At 41.9% G+C, this 21071-nt stretch overlaps 1 protein-coding gene across 2 annotated transcripts in view; it reads left to right on the top strand.

Annotated features, from left to right (window-relative positions):
- Nucleotides 1-20513, top strand: part of LOC308329572 (signal-induced proliferation-associated 1-like protein 1) — a 103439-nt gene extending 82926 nt beyond the window's left edge. Inside the window, exons 23-29 of one of the 2 annotated variants that reach the window (XM_080783948.1) lie at nucleotides 1821-1983; nucleotides 9770-9974; nucleotides 10466-10618; nucleotides 13778-13901; nucleotides 14406-14433; nucleotides 14702-14752; nucleotides 15207-20513. In XM_080783948.1, the coding sequence (XP_080640074.1) occupies nucleotides 1821-1983; nucleotides 9770-9974; nucleotides 10466-10618; nucleotides 13778-13901; nucleotides 14406-14433; nucleotides 14702-14752; nucleotides 15207-15350 (868 nt within the window). In that variant the 3' untranslated portion in view covers nucleotides 15351-20513. Of the gene's footprint in view, nucleotides 1-1820; nucleotides 1984-9769; nucleotides 9975-10465; nucleotides 10619-13777; nucleotides 13902-14405; nucleotides 14434-14673; nucleotides 14753-15206 lie in introns of both variants that reach the window. The other variant, XM_080783947.1, reaches the window with a different exon arrangement.
- Nucleotides 20514-21071: the final 558 nt, after the last annotated feature.

Raw genomic sequence — 21071 nt, 5'->3', positions numbered from 1 at the left:
GATGTTTTCAGATACATATTTTAGCGTGCTGATTCAAATGAGTAATACACTGTCTGACTCTGGATGTCATCTTGAATGACATGTTGAATGAGATAAAAAATGTAGTGGGTAATCAAAATCAGCTGTGTTTGGAGGAACATGCAGGCAGCAATGGGAATCAAACAGGTGTATGAAATCAAGATTCATTTTTATTCATGCGGGACTTGACACGTCATCACGTATTACATTTTTGTTCAAAGAAAGTAATTCAAATTAGATTTTTTAATGGACTTTTGATATAAAAATACACAAACATGGAAATTGTCCCTTTGTTTTGGCATCTATTGATAGATATACAGTAGATAGATAAAGGGCTCCATCTTGTCCTTACTTATTTTTTACTATTTTAAAACATTAAAAATAGTTCAACTAGCCAATCTACATCGACACATTGTTAGCTTGTAGATCGGCTATTTGTAATATTTTTAAATGTTTTTAAATAGTAAAAAATGGCAAATAAGTTTAGGGATAAGGGGTAAGGGGTGGTGCAAGATATAGGGCAAAGTGTGAAAAGGCCGATTCTAAATCGGGAATCTCTTTTCGTGCTAAGGACCCCCAAAATGATATGTATTTGGCCGAAGACGCCATCTAAAAGGTTTTGTGACAGTGACACCCCCCCCCCCCCATACATAGCAGCTGTACAATCTTACAAAGTGCACAAAATGTCACAAAGTGAGGTGTTTTATTTATAGTGATGGAAGAAGTACTCGGATTGTTTGACTTACAGTAAGTTAAAGCAATACCATATATTTGAATAGACAAAGTATATAATAGAGCTTAATTGTATGTATTGTATGCATAGTTAGTATGTTTTTTTAATGCCTCAATCTATTGAAACTAACATTTTCAAATAGCTATAGAGGAGTAAAAATGAAGCCTACAAATGTACCTCATAGGCTAGGCAGCATTGTAAAAGTATTGAGGAAAAAGGTACCACAAAAGGTACAATTCAGTAAATGTACTTAGTTACTTTCCACCACTGAGTGTGAGGTGTTTTATTTAACATAAAGCATCTGTGAATGTTTAAACCATGCGTCCTGCTGTGCTGGGTGTTGTGAGAAGAGTTGTGACTGTGTAGAAATGCTCCCTGCTGGGTCAGGTGTTGTGAGAAAAGTTGTGGCTGTGTAGAAATGCTCCCTGCTGGGCTCAGGTGTTGTGAGAAGAGTTGCTGTAGAAATGCTCCCTGCTGGGTCAGGTGTTGAGGAAAGAGCCTGGATGAATATTGAGCAGCAGAGGCTTTTCCTATTTAAGTTGGACAACATTGCCACCCTGTGGTGTTGACGAGTATTGATAGCAATGCACATTGCTGCAGTGTTGCCATGTCGGTGTTGATTTCCTCGACTAAAACTATGACGAAAAGTGTTCGTCGACTACCTTTTTTTCACTGACGAACACCAAATAAAAACCAAGCTATGATGACTAAGACTAAATATGTTAACAATTTTGTCAACATATAAAAAATAGACTAACATTGTTCGGGAGGAGAGGACAAGAGAGAGGACAAGAGATCCGGTAGAACTGTTTGGTTGCGCTGTTACTCTGATACCAGATCTAGCACGAGGCGTTGTGAGCTTGTAGATCGATGCTATTGTCAGCGTTCAACCAAGTGTAAAATCAGGCACAGGCCAAAATAAAATTTCAATATAAATCTTATATAATTATTTAGTCTACTAAAAACTAAAACTTTTCAGATGGCAAAATTATGACTAAACCTAAATGGAATTTTATTCCAAAGACTACCAAACGACATCTAAGTGAAGTGTGCCGTCTCTTGTTGCCAGGCGTCACCAGAGCGATGGGCTGCTGGGCGGTCAGCCGCAGCTCCGAGCCAACCTGAGGGGCTCCCAGTCCCCCCAGCGCCAGGCCCCCAAATCCAGCCTGGAGGAGGACCTCAAGAAGCTCATTACACTGGACAGCCCTCCACCTACTGCCAAGGAGGACAAGGTAACTGGCTGGCTGCCTGTTTACTCCCAAGTCAGCAAGTCTTAGGCGTGATTCATACTCCTATTTTAGAGCCGAATAAATGTCGTACAATGTGACGTCATTTGAGGTTCGGAGGGGCGGGGACCGTCATAAAGTCGTCTCTTCGGTGCTATTGAACATTTCTGACGAGCCGAAATCATTTCGGCACTACAGCGGTAAAAGAGGAGTATGAATCGGCCCTTAGTCTTTGGATTCTTTATTTGTATTTCTTAATACAAACGGAAATTCCTCCTTGTATTCACTGTTTTAGTATATATTGCTGTCAGGAGGAAACCACCTAACGACATTTGTTTTGTTGCATAAATCAGGGCTATTGAACACCTTTTACGTCTGTGTGTTGGTTGAAACAATATTGAACCAATGAAAAGTAGTAAAAAGTGCTTTGGACAAAACATCTTAACAGTTCTTTTTTTTTTAACTTTGTTTTTATTTAGGGTTTTACAGACATTATGATCAAACAAATAGAAATAACAACAACAACATAGTACAAAGACAAACTTCCACATGGACATAGAAATCAAAAACAACAAAAGCAAATAAAATAGACGTAAAATAAAAAACAAAACAAACAGATTGCATAAATTAAATTTACAAAATAAATTAAATACAATTAAATACAATTAGAACCTTACTTTGGGAATATTTTTAACTCTTCTTTTCCATCATCCTATTATATTTCACCTCTTGTACATTTATATAACGACCATTTTTCCCATCTTTTTTCATAGAGGTCTACTCTTATTCTTATCTTGAATGTCAACTTTTCCATGTCTTCTATATTGTCCACGATTGCTCGCCATTGTTTATAGCCTGGTATGTCAGTCTTGAGCCAATTTTTTGTGATTGCTTTCTTTCCTGCAGCTAGAAGGATTTTGACCAGATATTGGTCTCTCGGATGGATAGATTCCTCAATAAGACCCAAGTACATTACAAGGCAAGAACGGGGGATGTCGTATCCTATTACCTCACAAATAGCTGTGTGAATTATCAACCAGAAAGGTTGTATCTTTGCACAATTCCAGAAAACATGTGTATGGTCAGGATTCATGTGGTTACACTCTCTCCAACATGGCTGTTGGCTCTTAAGCTGTTTGCTCTTAATTTGGGGTGTTATAAAATACCGTATTTGGTTTTTCCATACAAATTCCCTCCACTCCTTTGATTGGGTTGTTGTCTGGTGTTTTTCCCACATATCGTCCCACATCTTTTCTGGAATGTCCTCACCCAACTCCTTTTCCCATTTATTTTTTACATATATTGTGGAAAACTTTTTGGAATCCATCAAACACGAGTACAACACAGATATGGCTTTGGGTGTGACTCTACCATACGCCCGTTCAATGATTCGTATTATGGGGTGTATTTCTTCCGCCGGTCTTTTAATGTTTCTGTTATAATAGTCTCTCATCTGTAAATATCGGAAGAAGTCCTGATTAGTCAGGTCGTATGCATTTTTTATTTCTTCAAAGCTTTTTATTTCTCCATTTTTAGTTAATAGGCATATGGCTGTCACACCCAAATCCCTCCATTGCTTAAACCTTGAATCGGACCTTCCTGGTTCAAACTTCTTATCATATGAGATCCATTTTAACATACCCAATTCCTTTCCAACCTTCAATTGTTTCACTATTGAGTACCACGTAGTTAAAGTAAAAGATGTTATTGGGTCCAAGTCTAATTCACTCTTCACGCTCGTTTGGATCCCTCGTTCTCCTATATTTGTATGAATCGGGATTGTAAACCCTTTTACCTCGATGTCCTTCCACCTAGCTATATACGGTAGACTGCACCAGTTAAGGAGTGGTCCCAGTTGTGCTGCATGGAAGTATTCCTTTAAGTTTGGAAGTGCCATTCCCCCTTTATTCTTTGGTAATTGTAGAGTACTATATCTTATTCTAGGTCTTTTTCCATCCCATATAAACCTTGATATAAGTTTATCCCATTTCGTGAATTGGGCCGGTGGTATAGGGATAGGTAATGACTGGAATAAATATAACAGGCGTGGCAGGACGTTCATTTTAATCGCTTGTATCCTATCACTAAACCCCATTGGATATGTGGCCCATCTCTCTATATCTTTTTTTATGTTATCATCAATTTCTTGGTAGTTACTTGCATATAGTTTGGATAGGTCTTTGGTTATATTTATGCCTAAGTACCTAATTGATTTTGCCTCCCAATTTATATTTATTTCCTTTAGTTTTTGATTCGGCCTACAATTGAGCATGAGAATTTGAGTTTTAGACTTGTTTAATGTATAGCCTGAGTATAGACTAAACCGATCTAATGTTTGCAGTAGGTGTTCAAATGATTCCAATGGATTTTTTAAGTGGACCAATACATCATCTGCAAAAAGGCTCACAACATGTCTTTCACCATTCATTTCTATTCCCGCTATATTTTCGTTGTCTCTTATCATCTGGGCCAGTGGCTCTATAAAAAATGCGAAGAGGGAGGGGCTTAAATTACATCCTTGTCTACAACCTTGTTCTATTTCAAATCTATCTGTCAGAGAACCATTTACCTTTATTCTAGCTGTTGGATTAATATAAAGCGTTTTAATACACTGAATTGCCTTTTCATCAAACCCAAATCTTTCCAGTGTTAGGAATAAGAACCTGTGGGAAACTTTATCGAATGCTTGGGCGGCATCCAGACTAACCATTGCTGCGGGAGTGTTATTATTCTTTATTTTGTGCATAATGTGTAAAGTTCTCCTAATATTATCCTGCGTTTTTCTTCCGGGAATAAAGCCACATTGGTCCTCGTCTATCATATCTGCAATAAAAGATTGAATTCTCTCTGATAGGATTGAGGTATATAGTTTGTAGTCGACATTTAGTAGTGAAATTGGTCTGAAGTTCTGACAAAGTGTTTTGTCTTTCCCAGGTTTTGGTAAAACTGTAATTACCGCTTCCTTCCAGGAGGGGGGGGTAGAGCCATTCTTTTTAACCCAGTTAAAAGTGTTGTGCAATAAAGGGATTAATTCACTTGCAAATTTCTTGTACCATTCTGATGGGAACCCATCACTTCCAGGAGTCTTGCTAGCCTTTGATCTTCCTATTGCTGTGGTGATTTCATCAATGGTTATAGTTTTTGTTATCCTTTTATTTTCTAATTCACCAATACTAGGCAAGTCCAATTTATCAAGAAATGTTCTGGTTTCCTCTTCAGAGGAGGTGGGTGTTTGGGTATACAGTTCTTTATAGTATTTCTGGAAGATACTTTCTATTTCTCCTTGTTTGTATTTTATTTGATTTGTTTTGGGGTCCATCAGTTTGTGAACTGTAATATCGGCTTGCTGTTTCCTTAGGCGTCTAGCCAATAGCCTTGCTGCCCTAGGGCCAGCCTCATAGTAGCTCTGTTTAAAGTACCTTGCTTTAATTTCCACCTCCTGTTGGAGAATATTATTGATTTGTTTTCTTACCTCAGTCATTTGTGTGAATATTTGTCTGTCTGCTCTTATCTTATGTTTTTGTTCCAGTGTTTTAAGGTCAGATAATAGTTGCTTATAATTAGCCAGTTTTTCCTTTTTCATTCTGCTCGAGATTGCAATTAATTTCCCCCTGATAACTGCCTTTAGGGCATCCCATAGTATTGCTGGAGTAGTTTCACCATTGTTGTTATCAGTTAAGTAGTTCTCAATGTCGGTTCTGATTTGTTCTACCACCTGGTTATTATTTAACAGTCCAGCGTTTAACCTCCATATTGTATTCCTTTTTCTGTCAGATAAACAGACCTTCATATAAACGGCACTATGATCAGACACATCTGCTATTCCAATATTACACCCCTGGATCAATTCTCTATTTTCTTTTTGCGTATAGAAATAATCTAACCTGCTATAGACAGAGTGGGTCTGGGAATAATGGCTATAGTCCCTTTGGAGCGGGTGGAAGTCTCGCCAAACATCAACAAAACCCATTTCTTCCCATGTGTTTTTGACTAGTTTTGAAATGGGCTTTTTATTCCTGTTCAGGCTAGTGGTGTCTAAGTCATAGTCAATCACAACATTTAGGTCTCCCGCACACCAGCAAATTCCTTCTGATTCCAAAGTTATGATGTCAAATAATGTTTTAAAGAATTGTTTATCGCTCTCGGGTGGAGCATAAATATTAACCAACGTCACTTTTGTCTCCTGAATTGTTCCCTTAACAATAATATATCTGCCTTCTTTGTCCTTTATTTCTTTTTGGCATTCAAACTTGATTTGATTAGAGATCAGGATTGCCACTCCTCTTTTACGGGTATTGGTGTGTGAACTATAATATGTATGCTTATAGCCAAATTTCTTCAATTTTTCATGTTCTGATTTGGATAAGTGGGTTTCCTGAAGAAAGCTTATTTGTGCTTTTTCTTTTTTAAGCTTGGTCATAACTTTAGCTCTTTTGACCGGGTTTCCCAGACCGTTGACATTCAAAGACATAAGTTTAATCTCCTGTTTCGTGGTCATATTTGGTTATAGAGTATCCGAAAAAATAATTATGACGGTTCCCTCTTAGGTTCTTGGTGCATTCATATGCAAAGATCAAAATAAAACTGTAAACCCTTTTAACTATATACAAAAACAAAAACATAGATACATATACGAACGCAGACTTCCAAAAAGAGTTGTCAACCTCCTCTCCTTTTTGTTGACCCTCCTGTGGTTTTGTGGGGGAAATCCCTGCGTTAAGGAGGGGCCCCCATCCAGCATTAAAGTTTACCCCTAAAGGTTTACTCATACTAGAGTTAAAGTTGCATCACTTCCCTTTGAACCAACTTAAATTGTTCTATATTCCTTATTGGTAGAAAAATAAAATGAATGTTGAAGGATCTAATAATATGCTTATTTGCTTCCCATTGTATCAAACATGTTCTCATCCCTCCATCTATCCACACATGTACAAGTCAGTGTCCCTTTGATCTTATTTACATTAATTAATTATTCCCCAGTCCTCCATCCACAAAGTAGATGGACGACTGGGGAACAAACATAGTACCTGTAGATAAATGTTGTCAGAAAAAGAAAAAGAAAAAAAAACATGCTTTCCCCACAGTCAGTTACCCTATCCCTCCCTCCCCACACATACACACACACGCACACACACACACACACACACACACACACCGAGGGCCGTATATATAATCCACTTTAATATGTTAGATTGAAGCTTCAGTTCTCGTTCCTAATGGTCTCCTTTGTGAGACAAGTGAATCACATCAACCCCCCTCCTCACCCCGTGCACACACACACATGCGCGCGCATGTGCGCATGCACACATGGGCTGCATGTATAGCTCACCATAATGTTAGAATTAAACTTCAGTTGTTTACTTAAAAAGATTAGCGAACTACACCAACCCTCCTCCCTCCCCACATACACGCACGCACGCACGCACACACACACACACACACACACACACACACACACACACACACACACACACACACACACACACACACACACACGAGAATGCAAATATCACACGTTAGGTTTCAGTCCTTTCTTTCAATGATTTAACTCACGGCTCTATAGGTTCCTTCTCTCAGTTACTTAGCGTGACTGTATGTTTGCAGCCGTCCTCTCGCCCTTCTCCTCCATGCCGCATTCCGGTCGACTTGTGTCCAGCTGGCCAGTCTGGCATTTTGCAAGCTTTCGATGAGCGTGGGTTCTTTTCCGCCTTCTCTCATGTTGTTTCTGTTGCCGTCGCCTGTCCCCTCTCCTTCTCCGCCGGTCATCAGTCCTCTTTTCCGCATATCCTTCGCTGCTTCTTCTGCGCTGTGGTACACCACTTTCCCAGTGGCCCAGTGGATCCGCATCTTGTTGTAGGGTGTGTTGAACTTGATTTTCGGACTTTCCGCATTCAGGACCCTCTTGATTTCGGCGTAGGCTTTTCTCTGTTGTAGTACTCTGTCCGTGAAATCGTGGTCGAAGTAGATTCTGTTCTGCCCGTACATCACCGTCTTCTTCCCCCAAGCCGTTGATAGCACTGTCTCTTTTACAGCAAATTGCTGAAAGTTAATCACTATTGATCTCGGCGGCTGGTCCGGGTTCCTCTTCGGAGCTAGTGCTCGGTGGGCACGTTGTATAGACAGTTCAGTATCCACTATTTCTCTTCTCAGCCAATCGTTGATAAACTTTACCATCGATTCACTCTCTGATTCAGCGTCCTCTGGCAGATTGTATAAACGCAAATTACATCTTCTGGAGCGCGATTCAGCATCATCTAGCTTGTCAATCATCATTTGACGTTCTTCCAACATTTGTTGCAAAGTATGGTTTACTTCAGTGCTCCACTGCTCAATCTCTTCGGTGCGCAGCAGGGCGCCGTCCATCTTAGCGTGCTGCTCCTTCATCTCCGTGTCGATCTTGGTGAATTTTTGTGTGAGATCCCTGTTGAATTCAATCAGCTTATTATCCATCTGTGTCGCGATTTCTTCTTTGAATGTTCTCAAGTCCGTTTTCACCTCCTGTCGTAGGGCGCCGAGCTGGCTGTTGATAGCGTCCAAACTAGCCTGGAGGGAAGCCATGCTGATTTCGTTAGCTTCGGATGCTAGCGTGTCTTCTCTTGTGACTTCTTCTTGGTGTGTTTCTTCACTTTTCTCGTCTCTTTTTTTGTTTCCCCTTCTCGTGTGCATTTCTCGTTGACTGTGGTTTTTGTTTTCTACTTTACAAGTATCTAGCGTGGTATAAATAAGTTGGTTGTGGGAGCTCTCAACTTTATGCGACCGTCCTGTTCGTCGCCATACCGGAAGTCCATCTTAACAGTTCTACTGCGAAACACGCGTTACCTGCTATTTAATAAAATATTCTATGCTGCCGAGATTGTTTTCTTACCTTTAGAGCATACGCTGAAGTATTTTCAGCTTTCAACGACAAAAGTCTGGCGAAAAATAGTCCGTCGGCATGTTATGATCATCCACACCATTACAATGCGGTGCAGGATCCGCCTCTATGAGGCATTGTAGTCCACTTACATTGAGCTCAATTTCCCAGAAGCCCTAGCAGCCCAGATGATGACTTGATTTCCGGTTTCGTCATCATAACGCGACGGCCTCGTCATCAGGTCCCGGATAAACCTGCCGTTTATTTTTAATTATTTTAAAACAGCGAATTAAACGCATTAAACAAATAGCGGGAATGTCGTATTACGCGTGGTGGAACCCTGGATTAAACAATTAGCGGCCGTCAAACTGTTAACTCCATTAGACCCTCAAACTGTGTGCTAAAGCAACTAACTCCACCACCTCTCCCCACTATCCTGCAAGTAAATTGACATCACCATCTGTGATGAGGCAATATTGCTTTGTTTTCTTCTTTCATTTCCTGAAAAATGTATATATATATATTTTCTCCAAACATTTTGGAGTTAGGTGCTTTCTTCCCGACAGCAGAGATATGATAGTTTGTGTTCCGAACTTGCAGATAGACTACTTTTCATTCACCCATTCACACACACACACACACACACACACACACACACACACACACACACACACACACACACACACACACACACACACACACACACACATTCATACACCAATGGCGGAGGACACCCATGGAAGGCACCAACCTGCCCATCGGGAGCGATTAGGCGCTAAGCGTCTCGCTCAAGAACACTAAACGACACTAACTCGGGGAGAGCCCTGGTTCCCAAGCGGGCGCTCTACCTCTGACCACTGCTGGTATGGTGATTTTGTGGATTTTGTTTTTGCTTTTAAATAACCTGCCTAACACTCACGTCGTCTCTTGTCTCCCAAGCCTGTGTTCCCGACGTCCGCGACCAACCGGCGGTCCATCCAGAGAACGCTGTCCGACGAGAGCATCTACAGCGGCCAGAGGGAGCCGTCCTTCTGCAGTGCCACGCGGGACACTCCCGGTGACCTGCTGTTCAGCTGCTCCACCATGCCTCGCTCCCCCACCGCCCGCAAGGGGCCCAGCCGAAGACCCTCGCACAAATCCCTAGGTGAGAGACCCCCCACCCCCATACTGTGTGTCACACAAACTTTGTTTCTCTCTCTCTCTTTTCTCTCTTTTCTTTTGCGTTGTGAACTTGTAGATTTGCTCCTGTTTTTGTAAACATTTGAAAGATTTTTTGATTCATAATAATTATCTTTATCTTCAAAGTAAAACTAATAAAAGCCAATTGTTTGTTGGAGTTAAAAGTACAATATGTTCCCTCTGAGATGTAGTGGAGTAGAAGTAGCTGGACCTTGCAGAATGGGCTTTATGCGCACAAGCCATTTTGGAAAGAACTCGGGACCCTTCACAGGTGTTACCGCTGATACTAATGAAGGCTCTGTTCCATTCTGTTCAAACAGAGTCAGGGTGCTGCTATTGTGTTGTGTCGTGTTGGCCCCCTGGAAACTCTCGGCTACACCAGTCAAAGTGTCCTTGAGTGGGATCTAAATGGCCCCTTACGGCGTACGGGTGTGTAACTCGTGTTGTGTGCACCAGGGGACCTGTCGGCTCCAGACATTTCGGCGCTGGAACAGGAGAGGAGGAGACAGCAGCAGATGCAGGACCCCGGCCTCATGCCCCTCCCCGGCACTGGCTCTGACGGCCCGCTGGACTGGGCACATCTGGTGGACGCCGCCAAGGCCTTCGAAGGTAAAGTGCATGTATTGGGCTGTCAGCATTACAACATTTCAAGGGACACTTCACCCTTTTAAAAAAACAATATATGTTAATGACGTTTAGAAGATTTAGAACACTTTCCTGGGGTCTTTATGTGTGTAATATGTGGTTTCACCAGCTCAGTGGCCTTGTGGTTACAGTGTCCGCCCTGAGACTGGGAGGTTGGGGTTCAATCCCTGGCCGGGTCATACCAAAGACTCTAAAAATGGGACCCAATGCCTCCCTGCTTGACACTCGGCATCAAGGGTTGGATTGGGGGTAAGTCCCTGCGACATACTAGCGTCATGTCCAGGGGGTGTACTTGTACATCAAGCTGCCTCACGCTACAGAAACAGGAGATAGGCCTCCTGCCCTATGGGCCTCATGGCTCGGCAAGGCTACTTACTTACTTATGTGGTTTTAGATATTTTAGATTTTAGCAGTGTCCATGCATGTCACAGCCACTGGGCATACTTCCTTCCTGGACTACAATTCCCATAATGCTTTGGTGTGCTGCTCCTCCTTGTGGATAGGGGGAGGGCTGTCTTACTGAGACAACATGTAGTTGTCATGTAGATTTAAAGGGATATTTTCACGTTCAAAAAAACTTTTGGTCATTTTATCGTCTATTCAACACCCTGTTTTTAAGTTGCTTTCCTATGCAACCCCATTGTAACGTCAAACTCCATTTTAACCATGTTAGATTCATCGAAAAAACACCCGTCCTTTATTCTGGTGACTCACACCTGAAATAGCAGATCTACAAGCATCAGCAGCAAGTCCATGTGTAAATGCTGCTCTATGGTAACAGGGCTTGGTGCTTGTTAAGCAGTTATTTAGGTAACTTAAAGGAAGTCTGGCTTTATGGCTCCTGACCAGCCGATCTACAAGTTATTGCATCTGCTCTGTTCACTATTTCTATTTCCGCATTACACTGTTGTGTGGAAACCTCATACATGTACAGTACTGTATGTCACCAAAACAAAATAAAAATATTGCAAAAGTAACTGATCCACAAGCTCGAAATGTTACTACTTTTTTGTTTGCTACTTTTGATTATTTCGTGTGACGCTGTAGTTTAAGTGAACTGAGTGGTGCAACTCCGTGCGGGGGTCCCCGGAACTTCCAGACACACAGAAAAGCGCCCAGGGTGCCAGCTCGGTTCCGGCGAGCCACCCCGTGTCCGAAACGGTCGAGAAATGACAGAGTTACTGTGTGGGGGAATTAGCAGACACCTCTCCTTCTCCCTCTCTCCCTCTCTCTCTCTCTCTCTCTCTCTCTGTAATTAGCAGGCAACAGTGCAACACTATCTCTCTCTCTCTGTTTCTAGCACAACAGCGCCACTTTTGCCCCTACTGGTACTCTAAACATAGGGACATAGGTAGGGACATAGGTTGTGACATAGGGACATTGGTGTTTCTTGGAGTGGTTACACCACTCAAAAAAACACAAATATAGAATAAGCAGATAAGGTTTCTGCTTTCTGTTCTAACGAGCAACAAAATAATGTGTTGATTGTCTTTGATGATGCTGACGTGTTTCTCATGCATTTCCTGGAGGGAGGGAAGCTCACCTCCTACGATGCACTGAGCTGTGCAAGTGCTTTGTACTTCATATACATTTTCCTGAACTTTATCCAATATTCATGTGCTGTGCCAGCAGGCAAACGCTCACATGGAGTATGAGACATGTTTAATGACAATTGACTCCCCAACTCTCTCTCTCTCTCTCTCTCTCTGTCACACGCACACTCACACAGAGGGAAGGATGGGGTGTCTCTCTCCCTCTCTCTGTGCTATGATAAAAATAGTCTATAAAGAAAATAGATAATTAATGACCCAAACACACTGCAGAATATGATCACACGACAACACAACAATGCAACACAACACAATCACACTATCACACAACACAATGGCAGCGCACAACGATAAACTACAATCACACTGCACTTCGTAGTAGCACAGCACAATAACAACACAATCAAATTGCCCAGAATATAATAAAGTATACAAAACAATCGTTCTAAAGCTGCTAGCACAAGGGACTAACAGCTTGTTATCTGTCCAGAAGAACTGGAGTGAGCTGGACTTTATAATCCCTCAGCAGCTCACGCTGTTTTATTGATTGATTGATTGATCCTGTTTGTCTGTGTTTGTTGTTCCCAGTGTTTCTTGGTTTTCTTGCGTATCGTCTCTGTCGGGCGGAAACGTCATACTGTATGTCAAAAAATTCAAATTAAAAAACAGTAGATGTAGCAGATCTGCAAGCTCGAAACGCATTGCTTCATGCTTGCGGATCTGCTACTTTTGTGTGGAGTCAAGTAAGGCGTTAATTTCACCCCCAAATATGGAGGGGGAATTAAAAAAAGAATATGGAGATCAGAGGTTTCTGCCACGACAGCAGCGATGCACCGTTGTTGACAGCAGCAGAAGAGGGCACTGCTGCATTATTTCACTCCACCTACTGTATGGCGCTTGGTCTTACTGTAGTGTGTGTGTGTGTGTGTGTGTGTGTGTGTGTGTGTGTGTGTGTGACTGTGTGTGTGTGTGTGTGTGTGTGTGTGTTTTCATTGATTGATTGAAATATTTATTAACAGTTTGCAGAATTACAGTACATTTCAAGCACAAACTCAATACAAAGACTGTTAACTGTGAGTGGACGACCCAATTAAGCATTACACTTGTTTACAACATGGTCCACCATGTTCAATTCATCAAAAACATTTAGAGACGTACAAATAGACACTTCTATATAGTTAAAGAACAGAACAGGAATTCTTCATAAAGGAAGCAAAAAGGGAAAAGAAACATATACAGTGAGGGGAAAAGGGGTGTGTGTGTGTGTGTGTGTGTGTGTGTGTGTGTGTGTGTGTGTGTGTGTGTGTGTGTGTGTGTGTGTGTGTGTGTGTGTGTGTGTGTGTGTTCATATGACTGAAACTCTATTTTATTTTAGTTGCTGTCATGCAAATAGTCAACCAATATACAAGCTCATAACACGTTGCATCACAACACATTTAATGACAAAATAAGGATTAAATATTAATCCATGACAATTATATTTTTCTATATTCAATTAAATTGCAGTTTGAATAACTGTTCTCCCCATGTAGTCTTAAATGTAAGTCTTTGTTTCCTATGTCTATGTGTTCAGAGCAGAGACTGGTGATCCTAGCAGCCCAGGAGGAGGAGAACTCCAGGGCTGACAGCGTGGCGACCACCTCCAACACCCAGCAGGCCGAGCCCCAGACAGCCCCCCACAGACAGCCCTCACCTGGGTAGGTCACACGTACAGCATGAGGGCCCTACCTGGGCCCTCATCAAACCCTGCTGTACACTCACGATACTGCCCCTGCTTCCATATATATGGAGCTGACCTGTTCTGACATTCCATATGTTGATCTGACCCCCCATTCCAAAGCGCCAGTGCTCGCCCATAGTCTGCTGTCACCCAGGCGGATGCATGCACGCTTCTTGCCCTCAGGCACACACACACACACACACACACACACACACACACACACACACACACCTCAGTAAATGCAATTACCGGTAGTTACTTTACACCCGTGCCTTGGTTCAGGTTTTTAAATGGTTTTAGTTGCTGATGTGATGTGGTGTGTTCCTCTACAGTCTGACTCTCCACAGTGAGAGTCCAGCCTGTGTCACGGGGAAGGTTTACTTATGATGTGATGTGCTGTGTTCCTCTCCACAGTGAGAGTCCAGCCTGTCTCAAGGGGAAGGTTTACTTATGATGTGATGTGCTGTGTTCCTCTCCACAGTGAGAGTCCAGCCTGTCTCAAGGGGAAGGTTTACTTATGATGTGATGTGCTGTGTTCCTCTCCACACAGGGAGTCCAGCCTGTCTCAAGGGGAAGGTTTACTTATGATGTGATGTGCTGTGTTCCTCTCCACACTGAGAGTCCAGCCTGTCTCAAGGGGAAGGTTTACTTATGATGTGATGTGCTGTGTTCCTCTCCACACTGAGAGTCCAGCCTGTCTCAAGAGGAAGGTTTACTTATGATGTGATGTGCTGTGTTCCTCTCCACAGTGAAAGTCCAGCCTGTCTCATGGGGAAGGTGAACCAGCTGGAGTCCATGGTGAAGCTGCTGCAAGATGACTTGAAGAAGGTGAGAGCTGTTTCCAAGCTTTGTACTTTCATTCCCTTGTTGTTGTTGTTGTTGTTGTTGTAGTACTAGAACCATGACTTATAATGCAGACTGTAGATGGCTGTGTTGACTCAGGAAGATGAGAGACACCAGGACAGTGTAGACAGTGTATACAGATGAGCTTAAAACACTGCCGTAGATGTGCAGCAATTGGTCTTTTACAGTGTTTATGATCGATCGAGTCGTGATGCTACTTACATTAGCACTGGGTTGCTAGGTGATGTTGTCAACAGCAATGGAGCGCGCCATCTTGAACTGCGCACACACCCGCACCCATTGTATCCGTTTCTTTCGATCTCCAATTCCTTGTCCCAGATGGCATTTCTGGTCAAAACAAGGTTTATTTGATTACCAACGCTGTGTGTGTGTGCGTGCGTGCGTGTGCGTGTTGTTGGGTTATTTTTTTCGCCACCAGGAGATGGATGCAAAGACCTCGCTGGCGGTCCAGGTGCAGAGTCTGCGGGAGGACAACCAGCGTCTGCAGGAGGAGTCCTACAGCGCCTCGGCCAAACTCAAGAAGTTCACAGAGTGGGTCTTCAACACCATAGACATGAACTGAGTGGGTCTTCAACTCCATAGACATGAACTGAGTGGGTTTTCAACTCCATAGACATGAACTGAGTGGGTATTCAACTCCATAGACATGAATTGAGAAGAGACTCAACCCGACACAACGCCTCTGACATAGAACACAGACAACGCGGCCCGACTCAATGTTGGACTCATCAGTAGACACTGCCTGACAACATAATGCCACTGCATCCTCCAAAACCATCGCGAATAAAACTGCCTCGGCGCAGACGACGAGCTGCGGGGAAAAAAGACGACGTATTATCGACGCAGCCCACATGACTTTGGATCTTCTACGCCGACGCTAAGACAAACTCGCCATCCTTATGGCGACAAGAAGGGATTGTTGTTATGTACAGTCGATATTTCGTGGGAAACTTAAAAAGATGTTGCAAGGAACCCGAGGAATCAAGAGAAAGGAGTTTGGACATATGTGGTTCTGACAGATGTAATGAGCATGACGTCACTTCCCTTGGGATTTTGCTGAGAATTGATGCTCCTTTGTGTCCAATTTGATGGATAGTAAGGTGTCCTTGCATGACAGAAAGAAAGATTTATGTTTAAAGTTTTAAGTTTTTATTAAACCTAAAAATCTAAGTGGTTCTCAAACTTTTTACATTTCCAGGATTCCCAGTTTCGTATGCATTAGGGCCATGGACCCCCATAACCCTGAGAGTGTACACAACGGTTCCATTTGGTTCCATCTTTACAGACCTCTGGTTCATAACTATCAATAACTTGGCTGGGGACCCCCTGGAACCCCCTCAAGGACCCCTGGGGGTCCCCGGATCCTCCCTTTTAGAGACTTAAGTATGTCAATGATGTACGTATAATCCCTGTGGTTAGGTCTCTGTCAAATGCAAATTCTTTAATCAACAAGAAAGTCAAATTACTAAATTAAAGCACTGCATCTTTAATGCAGGTCTGGGTTGTGTGGTGAATCTGGTGATGTAACTCCAAATATCGCACCAATAGTTGGTGCCCCGCAGAAACAAAAATGTATTATGCAAAATATTCTCCCTATTGACATACTGTACATTGCATACCATTGCGTGAAACAGGTCTCGAAGTCACAATCTTAGCACACAAATGAATGTGAACGAAAATGGATTCTGCCAGTGTACTGTATAAAGTTCCAAAACCGGACCAGTGTTGTTTTTTGTTCTTTTTTATCAATTTAAAATGATTAAAAGGTACAATCGCAGCTTCTTACAACGTGCAGGAACTAACATGGTGATTTAGTCACCATGTTTAGTCAAAAATAAATGCAGTTTGCAATTAATTTTGGCAGAATCCACTTTGTTGACATTCGTTTGTGGGCTAAAAGTGTGACTGAGACCAGTTAAACCATACAAAGTCAATATGGAGAATATTTTGAATTATCCATTTTTAATCTACCAAATAACGATTGTAGATATCCCCTAAATTTCGTGAGTGAAGTCGTAGCAATGTCACTAAACAACCCAAACATCTACAAAGGTTTAATTGTCCAAAGGACTGGAACCCCTTTTGGGGTTTTATCTTCCAAGACGGAAACCCATTTTTGTGTTGTTGCTATGTACAGGATATAGCAACATCATTTCTTTGTAATTTTGGGTTAAATTGGTGGTGCTCATTTGCGCAACCCTTTGGGTTCTTTAAGGGTGTCCCAAATGGACCTTTACAGGTCTGTAACTCTTGAGTGTACGAATGGAACCAAAAGGAACCCTTACAGATCTGTAACTGAGTTACAAATGGAACCAAATGGACCTTTACAGGTTTGTAACTCTGCAAGTGTATAAATGCAACCAGATGAACACTTACAGGCCTGTAACTCTGAGAGTATTCAAATGGAACCAAAAGGACCCTTTCGGTTCCTTTTGGTTCAATTTGTAGCTTTTCAGAGTTATAGGGATCCTTGAAATTAAAAGGTTTGAGGAACCACTGCTTTAAATAAATAACAGAATACCTTGGTACTGCACCTGGCTGTAGCAGATCAGATAAAGTTTTGAGTTGTTTGTATAGGAACAAAGTTAAGAATATGTAGTATGCTCCCATGTGCTTCCTTTTGCACCTTCAATCAGAAAAAACATCCTATTTTGGAACAAATGAAAACATTGGAGACAATATCTGCTCCAGGGTCCAAATGGGACCCTTCTGGGTCTGAGGATGACTGAGAGTGTACAGTCGGAACCATTGTTAATCTTTGGGGCCCCCCAATCGACACTGTACAATTCTCAGGAGAGATGTTACTTTACAGACCCGCTTAGGGTGGTCCCCGTCGGGGCCCTATACGTTGAGAACCAGTGTGGGTAGAGTATGGGTACAGTACAGAAGATGTTCATTTGAACCCTGGAGAAGACGGGTGAACACAGGCGGCCTCGTATGGGCCTTGAAAAAGATGATATAAAAAAGAATATATTAGTAATAACTGTGAGGTGAAAGTGCCTGTGTGTTGTTCAAATTATAAAAAGAGTTGTACTTTGTGTATCAAAAGTGTATAATGTCTAGAGGATTCATGCAAATACTGTAAAATTCACAAAGGACTACTGGTCACGAGACTCACGACGAGCCTACGAGAAATATATAATTATGAAAACAAATACTATGTGGGTGCCATGATAATGATAAAAGACCATGAATGGTCCGTCATCAAAATATTGACATTTATTTTGTAAATAATACATATAATTAAGGTGTATTTTGTTACCTATGACCTGGACACTCTATTGCAGAGTATTTTTTTGAAAAATAATGATGAGAGAGCAAACTAAATGCCATTATGCCAAATACATAATGTCAAATACAGTCTTCTGTATCAGGGGATGGCTGTGTGTGGAGAGACACTGTAACTGGAAACCGATTTGACTGGAAAGAAAATGAAAGAAATCTTCTAAATTAATGTAATCATTCTAATGATGTATTCTTGTCCTGAGAGTAAACAATTTGTGGTCCCAGCCATGGCTATAACAGTGCCACCAAAATGATACATGGAACCATTGTCCCTCCTTCATCCGTAGCAGTAGTTCTCAAACCTTTTTTTATTTTATTTCAAGGACCCTCATAACTCTGAGAGCGTACAAATTCCATTCCATGTGTAGGCTCTCAGAGTTACAGCCCTTTAAGGGTCCATTTGGAACCCCTCAAGGAACCCAGAGGGTCCCTGAATTCCACTAAGGCCCCTTTTCCACCGGGGCTGAACCGGTTCGGTTCCTTTTTCCCGCCTAATATTGAACCAGTTCAGAGTGTTTCCACTGAAAATGAATTGGTTCATAACCCTGAAGTTGGTTCGGAACTGAAACCAAAAAATGGCTGCCAGTTCCATGAAAGCACCAAGGTTCCAACAATCTAGAACGGAACCAGTTCTAGAACCAACCAAACTTTTGGTGGAAAAGGGTCCTTTGAGAACCGCTGCTCCATAGCATGGTAAACGATTTGTCACCAGAGATTGAATCGGTACTATTGTAGATTGAATCGGTACTATTATTTATTATACAATAATGCGAGGACGCGTAAAGACATTTTTGACAAAATTCCCTGATATTCCAGCTCTTGAGAGTTGTACATAGTAGGCTTAACCTAATAGCCGTCATAGAACGGCATCTCGTGCCGTATATAGCAGATCTACAAGCTCATGCGAATCTGTGATAAATTGTGAGCTTGTAGATCGACTTTATTGGCATCGGGCTTAAGTCTGCTCCTAAGCCCAAGCCTTTTCCACTTTTCTTTTTAATAGATCAGAGACCGCGGGAATATTATGAGATATGATCCATATTTAAACCCTCAATACTGTTTCCTTTTATACCCTGATGATTCTGTACAACCTGTGTATATATAAGAGAGAGACGTCTGATGATGATGCTCATCTGAGTTTGCACCTTCTTTTATTTTTATTTTTTTATTTAGTTTTTAAGACTTGGCTATTCTTCGTACGCAGTTCTGCTTTTAGGCCTGATTTGTGCTTCGTCACGTGAACGGTGCGGCGAACATACAAGCCTATAGGCTACAGCAACGTGCCGTATCCGCAACGCCCTCGTAGGCTTGTAGATCGGCTAAGTTCAAGACGCGACACAAATCGCACGACAAAGTACATGAGGACGTGTCCACAGAGAGCCTGTCCGCCATGCATTTCCATGGTAAGGACCCGCTGGAGTGCTCCTCGAGCACTATCAGCACTCTCAGGGCCTTATGCCCTTTGACCTTAAAACGGTTTTGTCCCAAGGAGTCCCTACCGGTGTGGTTTGGACTTAAGGCTTACTAGCCTGGCCATGCCAGTCTAGGGCCTTAACTCCCATTATGCCGTAAACGTTTTTGGTCTTATATTTCACTACTTTCAAAAATATTTAAGCTCACAACATGTTGATGTAGAACCGGGCCATTTTAGCTATTCTTTAAATGTTTTTCAAAATAGTAAAAAAGAGAAAACGTTTAGGCATAAGGGTTAAGTGCAAGATAGGGGTCTCTGGACATGATATTGTCGCTGTCGGGTAGAAACCTCATACTGTATGTACAAAACTGCACATTTTCAAGATTTAAATTAAGAATTTGCGAGAGTAGCAGATCTACGAGCTCAAAACGCGGCGTGAAGCGTTTTGAGCTTGCGGATCTGCTACTTTTGATGCTTTTGTGTGACCCTGTTGTACGATACTAATGTATATGTATAGCATAGTCAATATATACGAAAAAAGTAAACACAAAAGGTTAAAATATGGGAGGTTTCTGCCCGACGACATCGCTCCTCCAACATGATTTCGGTGGACACGGAGCATAAATCGGGGCTTATTGTTTTTACACCATCAGACATCAACAGGGGACAGAAAAAAAGAGGCAGGGGGATCACGACATGCAGTAAAAGTGAGTCGCAGGCTCTCAAACTGAAACTCGAGACAAAATATGAGCACATGGCATGCCACAGCCCCCCTTTCCCCTAGCCTGTTAATGCCTACTTTATACTCTGTAGTACTAAGGTGTCGCTTGCCAAATAAATTACTGATCTACACGCTATACTACCCTTGTACGATGGAGCGTAAGATACGCCTTACACAAAACAGAGTGCCCTTGTTGCACCTTTATTTCTTGACATGTGTGAGCGTGACGGCATGTGTTTCTGTTTCCTTTGAGATGTAATGTGTAAAAAAACAATGTTTATATCTATTAAAGATATTTTGTTCAATTTGACTTTTGGTCTTTGGAGATAGGTTGTATTGTCTTGGTGAGAGACGAATACTGTTTGTCTGATGTCAGCAGTGGTGGAAAGTAACTACGGTAAGTACATTAGCTGTACTGTACTAATTAGTACAATTTTGAGCTACTTTTATTTTTACTTGAGTATGTCAAATTTTCTATACTTTTACTTCTACTTTTCCACTACAATTATTTCAAAAACTTTAGTTACTATTGACTTTGAATAGTATTACAAAACATACATTAAACATGTATATATACTAGAATTTCGCCCGGCTTCGCCGGGCTCATCCCAGTGTCGTTGCAATAACAGAAAGTGTTTTTTATTTCTCATAAATACGCAAACATGGTGAAACAACTACAGTCACAGAGAGCAGTGGCAAGGTAGCTGCTGCCTGCTAACGATGCAAACAACAGCCTTGCCTGTCGTGTGTGTGTGTGTGTGTGGGGGGGGGGGATAGCACTAATTTTCGACATTTTACTGTGTCATAAATATGTACATCTGTAGCCTATATTGTGATTACATTTGACCGTACATTTGACTCTT

Source organism: Protomyctophum bolini (assembly GCF_963924005.1).
Source record: "Protomyctophum bolini genome assembly, chromosome: 15".
Taxonomy (NCBI): domain Eukaryota; kingdom Metazoa; phylum Chordata; class Actinopteri; order Myctophiformes; family Myctophidae; genus Protomyctophum; species Protomyctophum bolini.
The sequence above is the reverse complement of the archived record's forward strand: the minus strand, read 5'-3'. Positions and strand labels throughout refer to the sequence as shown.